The sequence below is a fragment of the Amblyomma americanum genome, chromosome 1, assembly GCF_052857255.1.
Source record: "Amblyomma americanum isolate KBUSLIRL-KWMA chromosome 1, ASM5285725v1, whole genome shotgun sequence".
Classification (NCBI taxonomy): domain Eukaryota; kingdom Metazoa; phylum Arthropoda; class Arachnida; order Ixodida; family Ixodidae; genus Amblyomma; species Amblyomma americanum.
The window spans coordinates 442,596,208-442,611,035 of record NC_135497.1 but is presented as its reverse complement, the minus strand read 5'-3'; the positions used below and the strand labels follow the sequence as shown (position 1 = coordinate 442,611,035).

The window sequence follows — 14,828 nt, the reverse complement described above, 5'->3', positions numbered from 1 at the left end:
CTCTCTGCTGTATAAGCTTTGTTTGGTTTTGTGAACCTTTGGCTCCGACCCATTCTCTGGCTTGCGACCGGCGAAGGCTGGGCAACAAACGACCAACCCCCTCGGCTCTTGGTAGCTGGTCTCCGGCTGAGCTTGGCACATTGAGTCAATGGCATCTCTTTTGGCACCGAGACCGCTACCCCCACACGCTCTAAGGGTGTCTCGGTGCGCACACAAAGGTGCGCGAAGTACTGACACCCAGCAGCACAACTAATCGGCCCAATATTGAGAATATACTGGCAAATTTTTATCACCAGAGTGAAATCAGTCATTCGCAAAATTGGCCCATTTGCCTGCGCTGCTTGGGAAGGGACTAGCTCACGAAGTCTAATCGGCTGACCGAGTTTGCGCGGAGCTTGACTTTGAGTGTCAACCTAGGCGCATGAAGAAATAAAATATAAGTATTGCTGCGACTGGGCGATGAACCCTCGGAGGCCCGAACAGATCAGATTCGCTCGCCACTACACAAGGAGCACTGTGCTATCTCCGCAGCCGATCACGCCTCGTGTCAAAAAACCACACTCACTCATGCTGTCCATTGCACGTCATCGTCTATATCAACTTCCATCTGCGGCGTGAACAGATCAGATCAGCCTAACCTCTTTCAGAGCTTAACCTTAGCCCAATATCACAGTAAAGCAAAACAAAAACACAACCAGCCAAGCAAAACCTTGAGCCAACCTAGCCAAACACATGCTTTCGCACCTCTACTCGGCTTAACTACGTTTCAAAACCCTATCACTTTTTTAGCATGTGTTGTAGTTGAAAAGACTGGATCTGGACAACGCTGGCCAATGCAAGCGCCAGTGACTGCAAGACAAAGAAACCTCATGTAACGGCCAACTTTATCGACCTTTTTTTTTAGAACTTAATAAATTTCAAGGCACAAGAACAGCAAACAACAATGTAGGCTCCCGCACTCTTCGGACAGCACATGAAAGAACAAAACCAAGGAAATCCTTCGCCTTGCGAGCCTGCAAGAAAACAAAAGGTGCAATTAGTGGCGGCTTGGCTGACTTACGCTAACCTGGAAATTGTTCCGTCGAATTTGAATCAAAGCCAGCCCGAGCCTCTAGCAACGAAAACCACCGATTAGTAGTTGCTCATACCAGGCTTGCGGAGCTACAACTGAAAGATACTGATCATACATCTCTTCCAAGAAAATAAATCCGTTATTTCATAGTCTCCGATTATTTGCGATTGTTTCCGATCACAAAGAAAGATTTTTGATATCTATGTTCATCACACTGGTATCTATAGAGAATGCTGAAAAACAGTGACAAATGGCATATACAACGATCTCACAGATCGAACTCCGAGATCCATGCATCCGCTCGAAAAGGCCAATGTCGCCTATATAGACAAATAGAAAACAACTCACCGCTATGAATTGAAGTCTCACCACTATGCACTATTCATGCAGTGAACACTGATAGCCCCTTTGTAGGACATACTGCGCATCACCATTTAATATCTTGTAGCATTACTTGTCCATGTACCTCAGCGCAAATTGACTGCCCATTTATGCTTAGATTATATTTATTGTTTTTTTATTATTTTACTGCTATAAAGATATTTTCCACGCTTCTCGCCTTACGATATTTTCGCCACAATACTCTTCCCCATGTAGAGTATGCTCTAAACAGAAAGGAGTAAAAAGGGAGTAAGAAAGGGAAGTAAGCTGTCCTATCCGCTAAGAGGCAGCTTACTCTCTTTCTTACTCCCATATAGGCGTTTGTTTGTGTTTAGAGTGTAGCATGCGAGCTAAAATCTCTTGTTTAAATTAAAGGGCTTCTCGCTCTATCTATCGCAAAGGGACACCCGCGGGGCTTGACAACTAGCTGACGGCTATGCAGTTGAACGTCGCGAAGGCTGCGGTTTTTAAAGTTAGATCGCATTTTTGTGCAGCTATGAAATGCTCTCAAGGTGCAGAAAGCCGGTTAAATTCAGTTCAGGTTCTTCTCTGCCTGCAATACATACAGCATATATGAGTATAGCAAGTCGGGGCGCAGGCAGCGAGAAAAAGAGAAAATATCGCCGGACAGTGGTCAATAACATTTTGTTAGGACGACAAAAAAAAGCATATTAGGCGCATATATATTTAACGAAAAATTTTGGTTGTGCGCTCATAGAAGATGCACAGCTGAACTAAGCGCAATTAAACACGTGAAAGGCACACAACACAGGGCAAGCGCTTTGTGTTCATGTTCCTATTCAGTTGCGCATCTGTGATGTGTAGCTTACAATGAACCAAAATGAAACACTTTAAGTTCCGATCATAGAATTTGGATCAAAATTCTCTCGTTTTTAATTTCGTCTGGTGGTAAACTTCTAGTTTAGGTAACACAAAACGAATTTATAACCGATTAATTTTTTCCTCGTGGAGGAATTCGATGCAGCGGCCCTAATGTGGGCGGAGCAGCACTTAACAGTTAAGTCGTCTCTCACTACAACAGAACGCATTAAAAAATGTTGCTATACGGCATTCGTAAAGCGGTGATCTTTATCGTCCATCCCATGCATACCACTTCACCTGCGCCTTGAACACATGACAGTGCAACGCCAAGAGGGCCGGGAGAAGATGTCCACTGCGTGTCACGTATATCTTGTCCTCTACGTCTTGCGCACATGTCCAACATTCTTCGACAAAAAAAATTGAAATTTGGGAAAGTGTAAGATTCTGGTATTGAAATATTCAAGGCCCATTCTTCCGATATCTGGAAAAATCTTCCTTTTATACTGTTTCCATTGCTCGCATCGAGCAGTTATGACTGTAATAGAAAACCAATGAGGAACACTTTGGACTGTAGCAAAAACGTTAATAGCAAAAAAAAATGCAAGCCTGCAGGCGGTAGGTTGGGGATATATTGATCGTTGTAGTAGAATTTTACAATATATGAGGAACACTGCGCTCATAATACCCTCCCTATACCCTATATAACACCCTCCCTGCAAATGCCTTTAAACGTTTTCCCGTTCCAGATTGCTTTTCTCCAGAACTGTTGGGTATGACGTCAGTGGTGCGCCTCCAGGCTCACCGTAACCGGAATGCAGGGGCAGCGGAGAACCTCCTCCATTACACGAAGTACATGGAGGCCTGCAGTTCCTGCAGCACCTTGACGGCCTCCACGTATTGGGCAGTGGTCAACACTGTGTCACCGCCGCCCTCAGACGACTGGCTGACCGCGCCGGACGTCTCCAGCTTGCTGGCGATGTGGTGTTTTGCACGGAAGGCGGCCAGGTGCGCGTAGTACACAGGGGCCGGGATGCTCACGCTCCTTGCACATCGGGAGTATGTGTGGCACAGGTAGAAGCTGAGCTTCTGCAGGTCGTCCGCGCTGAACATGGAGTCATCCCACACGACATAGTAGTGGGCCGGCCGGCTGGTGCCCTGCGGGTGCGCCGAGGAGTACACTTATTCACATGCGAGAATTCCAAGGGCCGTGTCATGTTGTGTCGCGTCGTGTCGAGGTATGTGGTGGTGCGGTGTGGTCCTGCTTGTGGTGCGATGTGGTGTGGCGTGGTGTTTGCGGTTTAAATGCGCCATTACGTGGGAAGGACAGTGTTTAAACGCAATATACAAAAACCGGCAGTGCCCATGAGCAACCCATGCAATTGCCCTGCTCCTAATGCCGCATGCACAACATGTTTCCGGCTTTATCTGGCCTTAGATGCCCTCGCGCCAATAAATACAGTGAATAACTATTATTTCCTGGCTGGCTGTCATCAGCGCATTGGTCGGTCATCGTCATCTATGTCGGTGTCCCGACTTCGGGACAGCATAAACACCGAGGCATACAAGCCGACACGACTATTTAAACAAAAATCAATTTTTGACCGTTTTTTGAGACCTAAAGGCCGCTTCCATCAATTACGTACGAGCTAAACATCAAGCGCTTCTCTTTTCACCCAACCTTCTGCAATCATGTCTCAGTAGACGCCACCTCGAGAATAAAAACCAATGACCATATCCACATGACAGCATCACTGAGCACTGGCCATAGAGGCCCCCCATGCGCAACTTCCGATATCGCTTCCCCAAAGGTGAACGATGACGTCACAGTCACACACAGCGCTCCTGATGGACTCAATGTAAAGCGGAAATCTTCCGTCACAGTTTCGCGCGTAGGTGATCTCGAAAACCATGCTTCCGTTTCCTCAAGATGTGGAAGGCCTACACCGCAGGCGCTCCTGGAATTTGTAGCGCATTAACGACGCGACACGACTTTGGCGATGCCGGCGCCCGGACTATTTCCTCCGCAAATTCATAAACGAAAACACCGCAGACCATTTCTTCCCGCTGACAATCGCAACAAGAGCGGAGAAGAGGACGCCTACCTGGATGCCGAAGTGGCTGCAGAGGAAGAAGTCGAAGTCCAGCGGGTGCGTGACCACCGAATCTACGGTCGTGCCTGGTGGGACTTTGCGACACTTGCCCACGCCGTCGCGGTCGTTGGCGGGCATGAACCTCGTGTGATGCCGCTTCTGGACCACGATGAAAGTAATTGCTGGCTCGTAGGTCTCGTTGGGAGACAGTTCCTTGCACGCCAGCCGGATAGCGCTCACCTGCGAGATTTGAGAGCGGAAACAAAAAATGTCGGTCAAGGCTGAAAGGCCATTCGAATCATCACGATATCTACCTAGTTCAGAATGTAAACCAAACAATTTGGATGTTCACGAACTATGCTGTCGTATCTTATACAATTGTCGTTTCACAAAGAGTGTAGTGCGAAGATCACCGTTTTTTTTAAGCAATGCTATTATCGGTTGTACTCTGGTTAAACGAGCCGTTTCAGCTACCGTTCAGTTCAACGGAAGTGCAGCTTTTCCAACTGACGCTTAAATGAATAACAGTCGGCTGCAGTTACTCGGCATACTCCTCTAAACAACCACACAGAGCCAAAAAAAATTCAGTACAGGAACGTCCGGCTACACCGCTCAGCCGTTGTTTTACTGGTGCCACTTCACGGGCTTTTTTTTTCTGGCTACACTAATCCGAATATAGTCGGATACACTCAAGAATGAAGCCGATTTTCTCCGTAAAAGGACCCCCTTCCAGCCAATGGCTTCGGCTTATCATCACGAACCCTCAAGGCTGACAATGCGGTGTATGCCGTGGCAGTGACAATAGTCTTCCCTGTGAGGGGGGAGGCTAACCCCTTTCATCTAGCATTCGCCACGTGGTTACCCAAGCAGGCTCATGAGAATTGGTCTATGCCATTGGCTGCAAGAGAGTCCATTCAGGGTTCTTGAGTTGCTGGGTTCTTGAGTTGTATCCGACTATAATGGAAGTTAGTTGTACTTATATTAGCCAAGATAGCAAGATGTGGCAGCCGGAAATGCCGCCGACTCGGCCGATGCAGCGGGTCAGTAGACTGGTCCAACTGCGTATCTCCACTGAGCTGAGATCTCAACTGCAGGTGGCGCTGCCTTTTATTACCCGTGCCACACGCGCACTTTCTAGATGTTTGTAGCCTTAAGTTTGCCTATGCCATTATTTTCGGAGCTGGCGCTACACGTCCAGATTTAACGACATTATTATTTATTGGCAGATTTATTGACATTACTGATTCGCAACTAAACAGAGGAGATTACAATCCAATAAATGACGAAATTCAAATGTTTTCTGATAATATTCTGACACCCTCTTTTCAATATAAGTCAGTAGAATATAACCGCGGGTTCAATTTAGAGGCAAGCTCGCCGAAATAGTAGCCAAACATGTCCCGCTTATCACGCTATCAAATCATAAACCTAACACTTGCTTTACAAGAAAGCATCAATGCATGAGAAATAGGAAAAAAAAACGGTTGTACAAAAATACAAACCACGAATGTTCGCCCTGCGCGCCGGGTAAATATAAAACCTACCTAAACCTCTGTTGTTCTGGCCTTTGTGACGAAAAATTTTTTTTTTCAAAAAGCCCTTCCTGCGCTACTTCAGAACAATAAAAGCAAGTCCTTCAAAACAATACGTCCGAACAGTGTCAGTAATGATATATCAATACATGATATTGACAGCACCCCCTACTTCGATGCTGAATGTCCTAAAGCATTTAACTCGTTTTTCGCATATATTTTCACCCAAGAAGATAATCCTAACGTCTCGTATGTACCTGATTTTGGTTACCCGTACATGGCGCCGGTTGACATTACACTTGATGGCTTAGTACACCTGATAAATAATCTAGTACCCTCTTTTTCTGGTGTTGATTAAATCAATTCAAAATACTAAAGAAATGCCATTTCTGTCTCCAAAATCATCTTCCTTCATATCTTTAAGCAGTCAATATCTAAAGGTGAGGTTTCCACCGGTTGAAAAATAGGAAAGGTTGTACCGGTTTTCAAAAGTGGCAACAAACACTCGCACGAAAACTGCCCACTTCCACCTTTTTGGGCTTTGCCAAAGAATTTTATCTGGTAGAACATTGCCGACAAATATCTAAGCTTTGTGCGCTTAAATTACATTCTTTAACTCTGTCATGGGTCCGTAGTTTTCTTTCTAATTGCCAGCAGTACACCGTTGTTAACAAGTATTAATTTCCTGTTTGCGATGTTACATCGGGCGCGGCGCTAGAAGCCTCCTCTGTCCATTACTATTAATAATTTACATTAATAACCTGCCAGCAATAATCTCATCTTAGATACACATATTTGCTGACGTCTGCATTATTCATTGACCAATAAAATTTACTAATGGCCACCTTGAACTTCAAAGTCACCTCGATTGCATAAACGACTGGTGTAAAACGTGTCTAATGACTAAACAGTTCTAAGTGTAATATAATTACTTTTAGCCGAAAATGCGCAACTTCGAATTTTCCATACCGCAATAATAACGATACATTGGCTCGGAATACGCAGTATAAGCATCTAGGCGTCCATATTTCACCAAACTTTTCTCGGGCTGAACACACATCCACCACTTTCGCTAATGCTTCCCGGTCACTAGTTTTCTTTCGCCGTAACCTGCTATGCACTACCCCTGACATGCGTAAACAAGCCTATATTACTTTTGTAGCACCGCAGCTAGAGTACACTTCATCCATCTGGTCACCTTATCAGAAATATCTAATAGAGAAGTTGGAAGCTGTCCAGAATCGGGCTTGTCGTCTCATTTTGGCAAAATTACAGTTATCAGTCCAGTGCAACCCAACTGAAGATCAAACTTTCGCTCCATGCATCCTTTGCAAATTCGTCGCGAGACTGCCCTTTTATCTATCTTTCACAAATACGTCCATGCCACTGATTCACCGCCAGCACATCTACAACGTCCCTCCTACTTATAACTGAAGCTATGCCGAATTTATGGCAACACACATGATTTCAACTTCTCGTCACTCCCGCGTGCCATTCGTCTCTGGAACGATCTTCCGGACTGCACCGCCCTGCAGGCTAATCAAGACCCCTTTCGCGAACATCTACCCAAACATTTCGTTGATAACGGTTAGCACGTCATTTAAATACTCAGGATTCGTACAACTTCGTTTTCAGCAGCTTGAGACTATTGCCTCTTCGGTTTCGTGATGCGCAGCTTTGCTCATTTATGCCTGATATGTTTTCTTTGGCTTTTGTATAAATCTTCGTGCATTTCTCCTGTTTTTGTTTCATGAAGCAGAGTGGTTTTTTTACTTTTATCCCTGTTATTGAATTGCGATATCTTATCTAAACTCACCTGTTTTTTGTGTGTTTTGCTGTACTTTTAATATGATTTTTGGATTTCTGGGCTATTTCTCACTAACTTCTGTATCGCCCCCTTACACAATGCCTCTCCAGAGGCCTATAAGGTATCTGTTTATAAGTAAATAAATAATTTAACTAGTCACGGTGACGATACCGCCTTCAAGGCAGTAAAAAAAAGCCCTGAATATAAACAGTGTTAATGAGAAAGTATAACAGCAATGCCCTTCAAATATAATATAAAAATTATTTTGTAGAAAATGCCACTGTTCTTGCTTGACAAGTGTGTAAAAGTAGAACTCGTGTGTCAGCTCACAGGATAACAGTACATATGAATTCCTATTAAAAATAGTGTTGTTTATGAATAAACGATTATACTCTGGGTAGTGACTTCGCACAAAAAAGTTGCATGTCTTTCCGCATGCGGAATGGCGAAAAGAGTATACAGATCTCGGGCGAATGAGGTGTGGCGAACTCAGAAGGTCGCAAACGCCAGTTAGTCTGTCTAATGTCATGAAATACAAGTGTGTGGCACCGCGACAATTGCGTTAAAAATTGATTTACTAAGTAACTATTGACATAAAACTTGACCGTGTGGCACGGGTATAACACCTCGAACTGTCGTTCAGCTCAACGGACGGTCAACTGCACAGCAGTTATAATCGCCCGTGTGTAAGAAGGATGAGAGGCGGAGCGGATACGTACAAAACCGCGCCAGAGGCCTCAGTCTTGGATGTTTACCACCTTTTGAAGAGAAACGATCAAGCTGAGGTCAACTAACGCCGACAAGACGTCTCCAGAAATGAATATCCTGGATGTCCTGAAATTATATCCCTGTGGAGATCAATTCGGTGTCGTTACGTATATGCACAGCTAGTCGGCTTCTCCAAAGACAAAGGTTATCCAATGACACTAGTGACATTGAATGCGGGAAAAACTGTCTTAACAAGATGAGCGTTTAGTGGGCACAGTATAGTAGTAGGCGCAGTTACTTACCTCATAGTTACGGACTTCCAAGAACTGCCCCTCGCTCACTCCGTCCCTGTAGAAGACGATCCGCTCGGGCTTGTGCCTGGTGGCGCGGTGGAAAGCCAGTAGCAATTTTTTGATCATGTCCTTCAGGTCTCTAATGATTTCCACACGCGCCTTAGCCTCGGAGTCTTCAATCTGTACCCGAATGGTGGCGTGAAACTTGGACGGTACAGTGTCTAGGCTTCCGACGCACGCGGCGATGGATGGCCTCACCTTGTCTCCAGGCGATGGGTGCGACACGTCTGCTCCAATGACGAACACGGGCCTATGAAACAGCTTCGGCTTCTCCTGCATCAGGAGACTATTGTTGATACCGCCCATCTTGGCGTTGATCTTCTGGCACAGGTTTTGGATGAGCGCTGCGTTGCACTTTTGGACCACGTTGTTGTCCAAGATGCATTGTGTGCGCAGAGAGAGCTCAGTCTCTGCCACCTGCTTGATCTCAGCGTAGTTCGTGGCTTTTGTTATCACTGCCACAACCATCTCCAACTGCGGGTACTGCTTGCGCTGCTCCGTGAGAACGGTCCGCATGGGCTGGCGGTTTGTGTCGAACGTGATGACCGCAAGCGGCTGCGCAATGCGCATGCCCAGTTCTTGGCCGATGCGGATCAGCATCCTGATGAAGTTTTCCAGGGAATCCTTGTGCGCGAAGCGGCTCACGTTGAGAACAATCCACTTTGTCATGGACATCGCCTTGTAGAAACGCTGCCCTCGGAGATCCCACGTACCGTCGCGCGGCTTGCACATGGTGTTGTTCTCAAATACCAGAGATGGCGGGTCGAGCACTCTGCCCACAACCTGAGTGGGCTCAGTGTTGATCTTGACGCCGAACTCTCGCAGGTACTTGTCCGAGCTGCTGACCATGTCGCGCACAGACTGACGAATCTTCTGGAAGCGCTTGGCTGGCGGCTTGGCCGTGCGCTTGATCATCTCGGCGGTCTGACTCTCGTCGAGCTTCTTCCGACAGTGCTGGCCTTCGGCCAGCTCGCACACCTCCAGAAGAATGTAGACCGGATGCGTCGGGCTGCCACTCTGCACGCAAGGGAAGTTCGGGTACGACAAGCGCCTGTAGCGGCTCTGGAAGTAGTCGGCGACGGAGATCTGACTACCGTCTGATTCAAAATAGATTTCCTTCGCAGGTTCCCTCGTGATCTTGACCACTTTGTACTTGCGCGGGTACGGAAGGTGCGTCACTTTGACACGGAGTCCCTTGAGCTCCCTATTCAGGCGCACGTACTGGTTGTCGCGCAATGACCGGAAGTCTGCGGGCGTCAACACACGACGGCTGTCGCTTAAGAACCTGCACATGAAGTCGACCAGTGGAAACGACTCGTAGAATGTTGTTGCTGACATGTCGACGTTAAGCATGGGCTTCCATTGGGCGGGTCGAACACTCGTGTAGTAGCCAAACCACACCTCCCGGCCTCCTCCGAGGTCATTGTGCTCGTTGGGTCCCGGCGGTCTGAAAAACGAGCGTCCAACCGGTGCAAGGTTGATCGAGGGGCTGTGCCTCAAGACGATGTCTATGGCCTGGAGGACTTCCTGGGGCACAGTTTGTACGCGCTTTTGGAAGACGCCATGCAGGGCGTCCAGATTCACTGTGGCCGCGTACTGGATCTTGATTATAAACTTCTGGGATCTTTGGTCTTCCTCGAGGTCGACTGTGAATGTCCGCTCGCGGAAGTTGAGCTGGCGGCGCGTGTACAGGTTCTTGCGGCCATCGAAAGCCGGGATGCAGTTGGCCAGGTCTTGCCGGTACTTCTTTACTAGGAGCTCGATGACAATCCTGTTGATCTTTGTACTGAGGCATCGGTACTTTTTCTGCTCAGGAACCTTGGTCTCCTTGGCAGTTTCCGAGGAGATGTCGACGTCGTAGTGGTAGACGCTGCCAGTCGGTATCTCGATGCTGAAGTGGTTGGCAAGAAGTTGTATGGTCCGGCCCAGCTGGCCGTGGGCAGGCCGCCGTGGGAAGTGAGAGGGTAGGGTTCGCTCGAGCTCCTGCGCCGTGTTTGGAGGTAATTAGAGCAGAGCATGAACAAATAAGTATGGACGCACTGTTTCGTGTGTTGACCGTCACATAAGTTTGGCCGAATGGTCTTCGATCTACACTACAGCGCAGGACCGGTTCCGGTGAGTCTTAATGGAAAAAGCCTCCTGCACCCCGTGCATTATAGCGAGCCCTTTGAAGGACAGCGCTTGAGCAAGAATATTCTCCAGTGACAATGTTTAAAATGTTTTGTGCAAGCGAAGTTATGTGCAGTCAAAATTTAAATTTCAGCGTCTTCGAGCCTTTCTATATCTTTTCATCACTCTTTTCATGCTCACAGGTCGGCGCTGTTCAGCCAGCCCTACCCACTCGGCCCCACCGCCGGCTGCCTATGCGTTCGGGATTCCCCCCCCCCCCTGTAGAATGGGGTCGGGGGGGCTTCCTGAACCGCCGAAGCGACGCTTATTACTGGCAGCGGCCATAGCAGCTGCCTTACTTCTGAATCTAGCCGACAGACACATCTGAACAAAAATACGCAGGAGCTCGAGGCGGAGAAATGCGCGGGCGTGAAAAAGTCACTGGAAAGAGCTCGCCAACCTTCGCTCGGGATTGTGGGTTCTGAATATTTGGTTCCGATGTTTATGACGAGAGAACGTAGTCATTGAGCGAGGTGCTGTACCCGGTTGGTCAAAAGTTTCGGGGCCAGAGGGCTTGCTTGTTTCATCGGTATATCATGGCATTTAAGACGCGAATAAAGCTATCAAGGTTCCCAGAGCACAGAACGATACCTCTTCCGCTTTCTACGGATATTCTGAGTCTGGTGGTGTCATGTCTGCCTGATAATACAGCTCAAAAGCAGACCCTTTGGCCTGAGAACTTTTAACCGACCCTGTACTTTCCTAGGATTATATTTCAGAGCCTTGTGCTATTTTGAGCGCATATGACAGGGACGATCGGGACGATTGCAAAATCAAGGAACCGCACTGCGTAGTCACGGTGTTTATCAAAAGCGAGACAGTAATTACTTGTTCTTTTTCTGCCTTAAATTATTTATACAGTGAACCAAGGCCATGATGGTGCCACAGCTGTAGAAGCATTTCTTGCAAGGTTTCTGAACCACTCAAAGGAAAAATGTGGGCTATTTTGAATATGTTTAGACGTGGTATTGCGTTCCCATTCGCATCACATTTCTTAAGAGTCCCTTCTCTGTGCCTCAAAAACCGTTTTTCAGAATCCTGAGTAGAAGCTCTTTAAAACAGGAAAAACAAAGAACGCCGAAACCAATACTCGGTTTCTCCCCAAGTATGACGCCGAGATCGAGGCTTGTCGTCATGCATACTGTCACAGAACCTCTCGGTGCGTTAACTGACTAAACTGGAGACTGTAAGCGACAGACCACTGTTTGTGTGAAATGGCCAAAAACAAAGGTCTTATTTTTTTTCTTCTTGACCAATCTCCGAGCAAATATCGACGCAGCTGGTGACGTCACATGTCCAAGGTCGCCCACAGAAATGGTCCCGATTGGGGTGAAAAAAATTGGAAAAATTTAATTATTCATGATGAAACAAACCGGCGCCCGGCACCGAAGTTCGGCACAAGGAACTACAGTGGAAAATTCGGCATTCGGGGAGGTCGGAAAGACGCACCAGCCGCTTATTAACAGTGAAAGATGAGCAACATACGGGAATCTTTCTATGAATTGACAATGTGCAGACGCGTAATTTATAAGAATCAACAGCTACAGCCCAAGGAAACATCAGTTTGCCAGAGTGGAAGTTTGGGCTCGACAGTGCAACATTTCGCTTGGAGTAAAAGCGCATTTAACGCGTGAATAAAAAAGACAATGCACTCACTGCGGTGGCTCAGTGCTTAGTGCGCTCGGCTGCTGACCCGGTGTTCGCAGGTTTGAACCCGACCGCGGCGGCTGCGTTTTGATGGAGGCGAAAGGCGCCCGTGTGCTGTTCCATGTCAGTGCACGTTAAAGATCCCCAAGAGGTCGAAATTATTCCTCAGCCCTCCACTACGGCACTACTTCGTTTCTTCTTTCACTCCCCCAACCCTTGTCCCTTCCCTTACGGGGGCGGTTGGGGGCACTGCACCATTTCCTTCCGCCCCCCCCCTCCCGCCAGAAAAGTTAATGTCGATTAGCCCAATTATAATAATAATAATAATAATAATAGGAATAATAATAATAATTGCTTTTTGGGATAAGGAAATGATGCACCATCAGTCTCATAAACCCTGCACACCTGAACCGCGCCATAGAAGAAGGGATAGAGGGAGTGAAAGAAGAAAGGAAGAAAGAGGTTCCATAGTGGAGGGCACCGGAATAATTTCCACCACCTGAGGATCTTTAACCTGCACTGACATCGCACAGCACATGGGCGCCTTAGTGTTTTGACTCCATAAAAACGCAGCTGCCGCGGTCGGGTTCGAACCCGGGAACTCCAGATCAGTAGCAGAGCGCCCTAACCACTGAGCCACCGCGGCGGGTTGGATTAGCCCAGCTAATCCAGGATATACAAAGGGGAAGCGAGATTGAGCTCTCCACTGTCCCGCAGAGCCGGTTGTGCGCCTTTCCTGGTTGTGCGCCTTTCCATTCGTGAAAATGAATGGTCTTTGCAAAATTGTGAACTCCAATGAACACTACAAAGTCCTTCCACTAACTTGTTTTCTTTGGTTTTTGAGGAAAGGAAATCGCACAGTAACCATCTCACATATCTCAGTGGACACCCGAACCACCCCAAGAAGGAAGTGATAAAGGAGGGAGGGAAAGAGGAAAGAGAAAACAAAATTGAAAGTTGGATTTTGAGGAAAGGCAGGTGGAACACCTGTGGCTCAGTGCTACTAGTGGGGCATGCACAGTAGTGGGTAGAGAGCGAAAGAGAGAAATGCCATGTGTCATTACTGCTCCACGTGCTCTCCAGGAATCATGCAAAATTGCTCAACCTGTGGCCAGTAAAGCTTTCACTTTAAAAACAATATTTCATACGCTGGCAACAAAACACTCGGCCGCCGGCGTATAAGTAGTTAACTCCAAGGCTAAACCTGACGACGCACCAATTGCTTGAGCCACCCTTTATCCAGGTGAGACTAAGGCCCTGAACCTCACAGAAGAAACTGTGAAAATTGAAAATTGATTTTTGGGGAAAGGAAATGGCGCTGTATCTTTCTCACATATTGGCAGACACATGAAACACCCTATAAGGGAAGGGAAAACGGAGGGAGTGAAAAAAGAAAGGATAAAAGAGGAAAGGAAGAAAGAGGTGCTGTAGTGGAGGGCTCCTGAATAATTTCAATCACCTGGGGATCTTTATTGTACACTGACATCGCAAAGCACAGGGGTGCCTTAGCGCTTCGCCTCCATCGAAATGTATTGCAGCTGCCCGGTCTGATTCGAAGCACTCATTTAAGTACGGTCTTTACGTCACAAACTTCGGTTTTAAATTTCAGCCACTCGCCTTGTCCTCCTCATTGTTGACCAAGGAACCCGTAGCGGTTCCGAAACGTTGTTCTCGATCTAGGCATTGTCCGCAGCTAAATCTTACGTTTCACTTCCAGAGCGCCCGATACGTCATGCACTACCACGATGCTTGCTACCCACAGCACTTTTCAGCAGTAAAAACTAAGCCCTGTAGTCGGCTGGAACTCCAGAAAGAAGCGACGGATGCACTTCAAAGGACGCCTTGCAGCCTACGGCGTCGGCCGATTCTCCGGGCGCCGCTGTCAATCTGATCAAGCGGTGGTTCATATCCTTTCATATGCCACTCCCTGAGATGTCACACAGGTCCAAGAGGATTGAGTAACCATGACGTCATGGGAACCAGTCGACGCCATTGGCTGGAGGGCCTCTATCGAGAGGCACATGCCGCTTCTTTCTTCAGTTGTATTATACCGGAGTTCCGTTCTCGTACCGTCCACTTAAGTCGATGTTTTGGAGAGGTGAGGTTTCCTCTTGCCTTGAAGCTAACAGCTGAACCTCTTTGTAACGAAGTGGTTTAATACGAAACAACTTATATAACGAAGAAATTATGATTGCACATGGAAGCTCGGCCATCAGGGGCTATAACGAAGCTACAGCTATAACGAAG

General features: G+C 47.3%; 1 protein-coding gene across 1 annotated transcript in view; it reads right to left on the bottom strand.

Moving 5' to 3' along the window:
* Positions 1-2,605: 2,605 nt before the first annotated feature.
* The window catches only part of LOC144125463 (protein argonaute-4-like), a 90,370-nt gene continuing 78,147 nt past the window's right edge, over positions 2,606-14,828 (bottom strand). Inside the window, exons 7-8 of the mRNA XM_077658848.1 lie at positions 4,378-4,605; positions 2,606-3,430 (exon numbers count right to left, since the gene is read on the bottom strand). Coding sequence (XP_077514974.1) covers positions 3,116-3,430; positions 4,378-4,605 — 543 coding nt within the window. The 3' untranslated portion in view covers positions 2,606-3,115. The remainder of the gene's footprint in view (positions 3,431-4,377; positions 4,606-14,828) is intronic.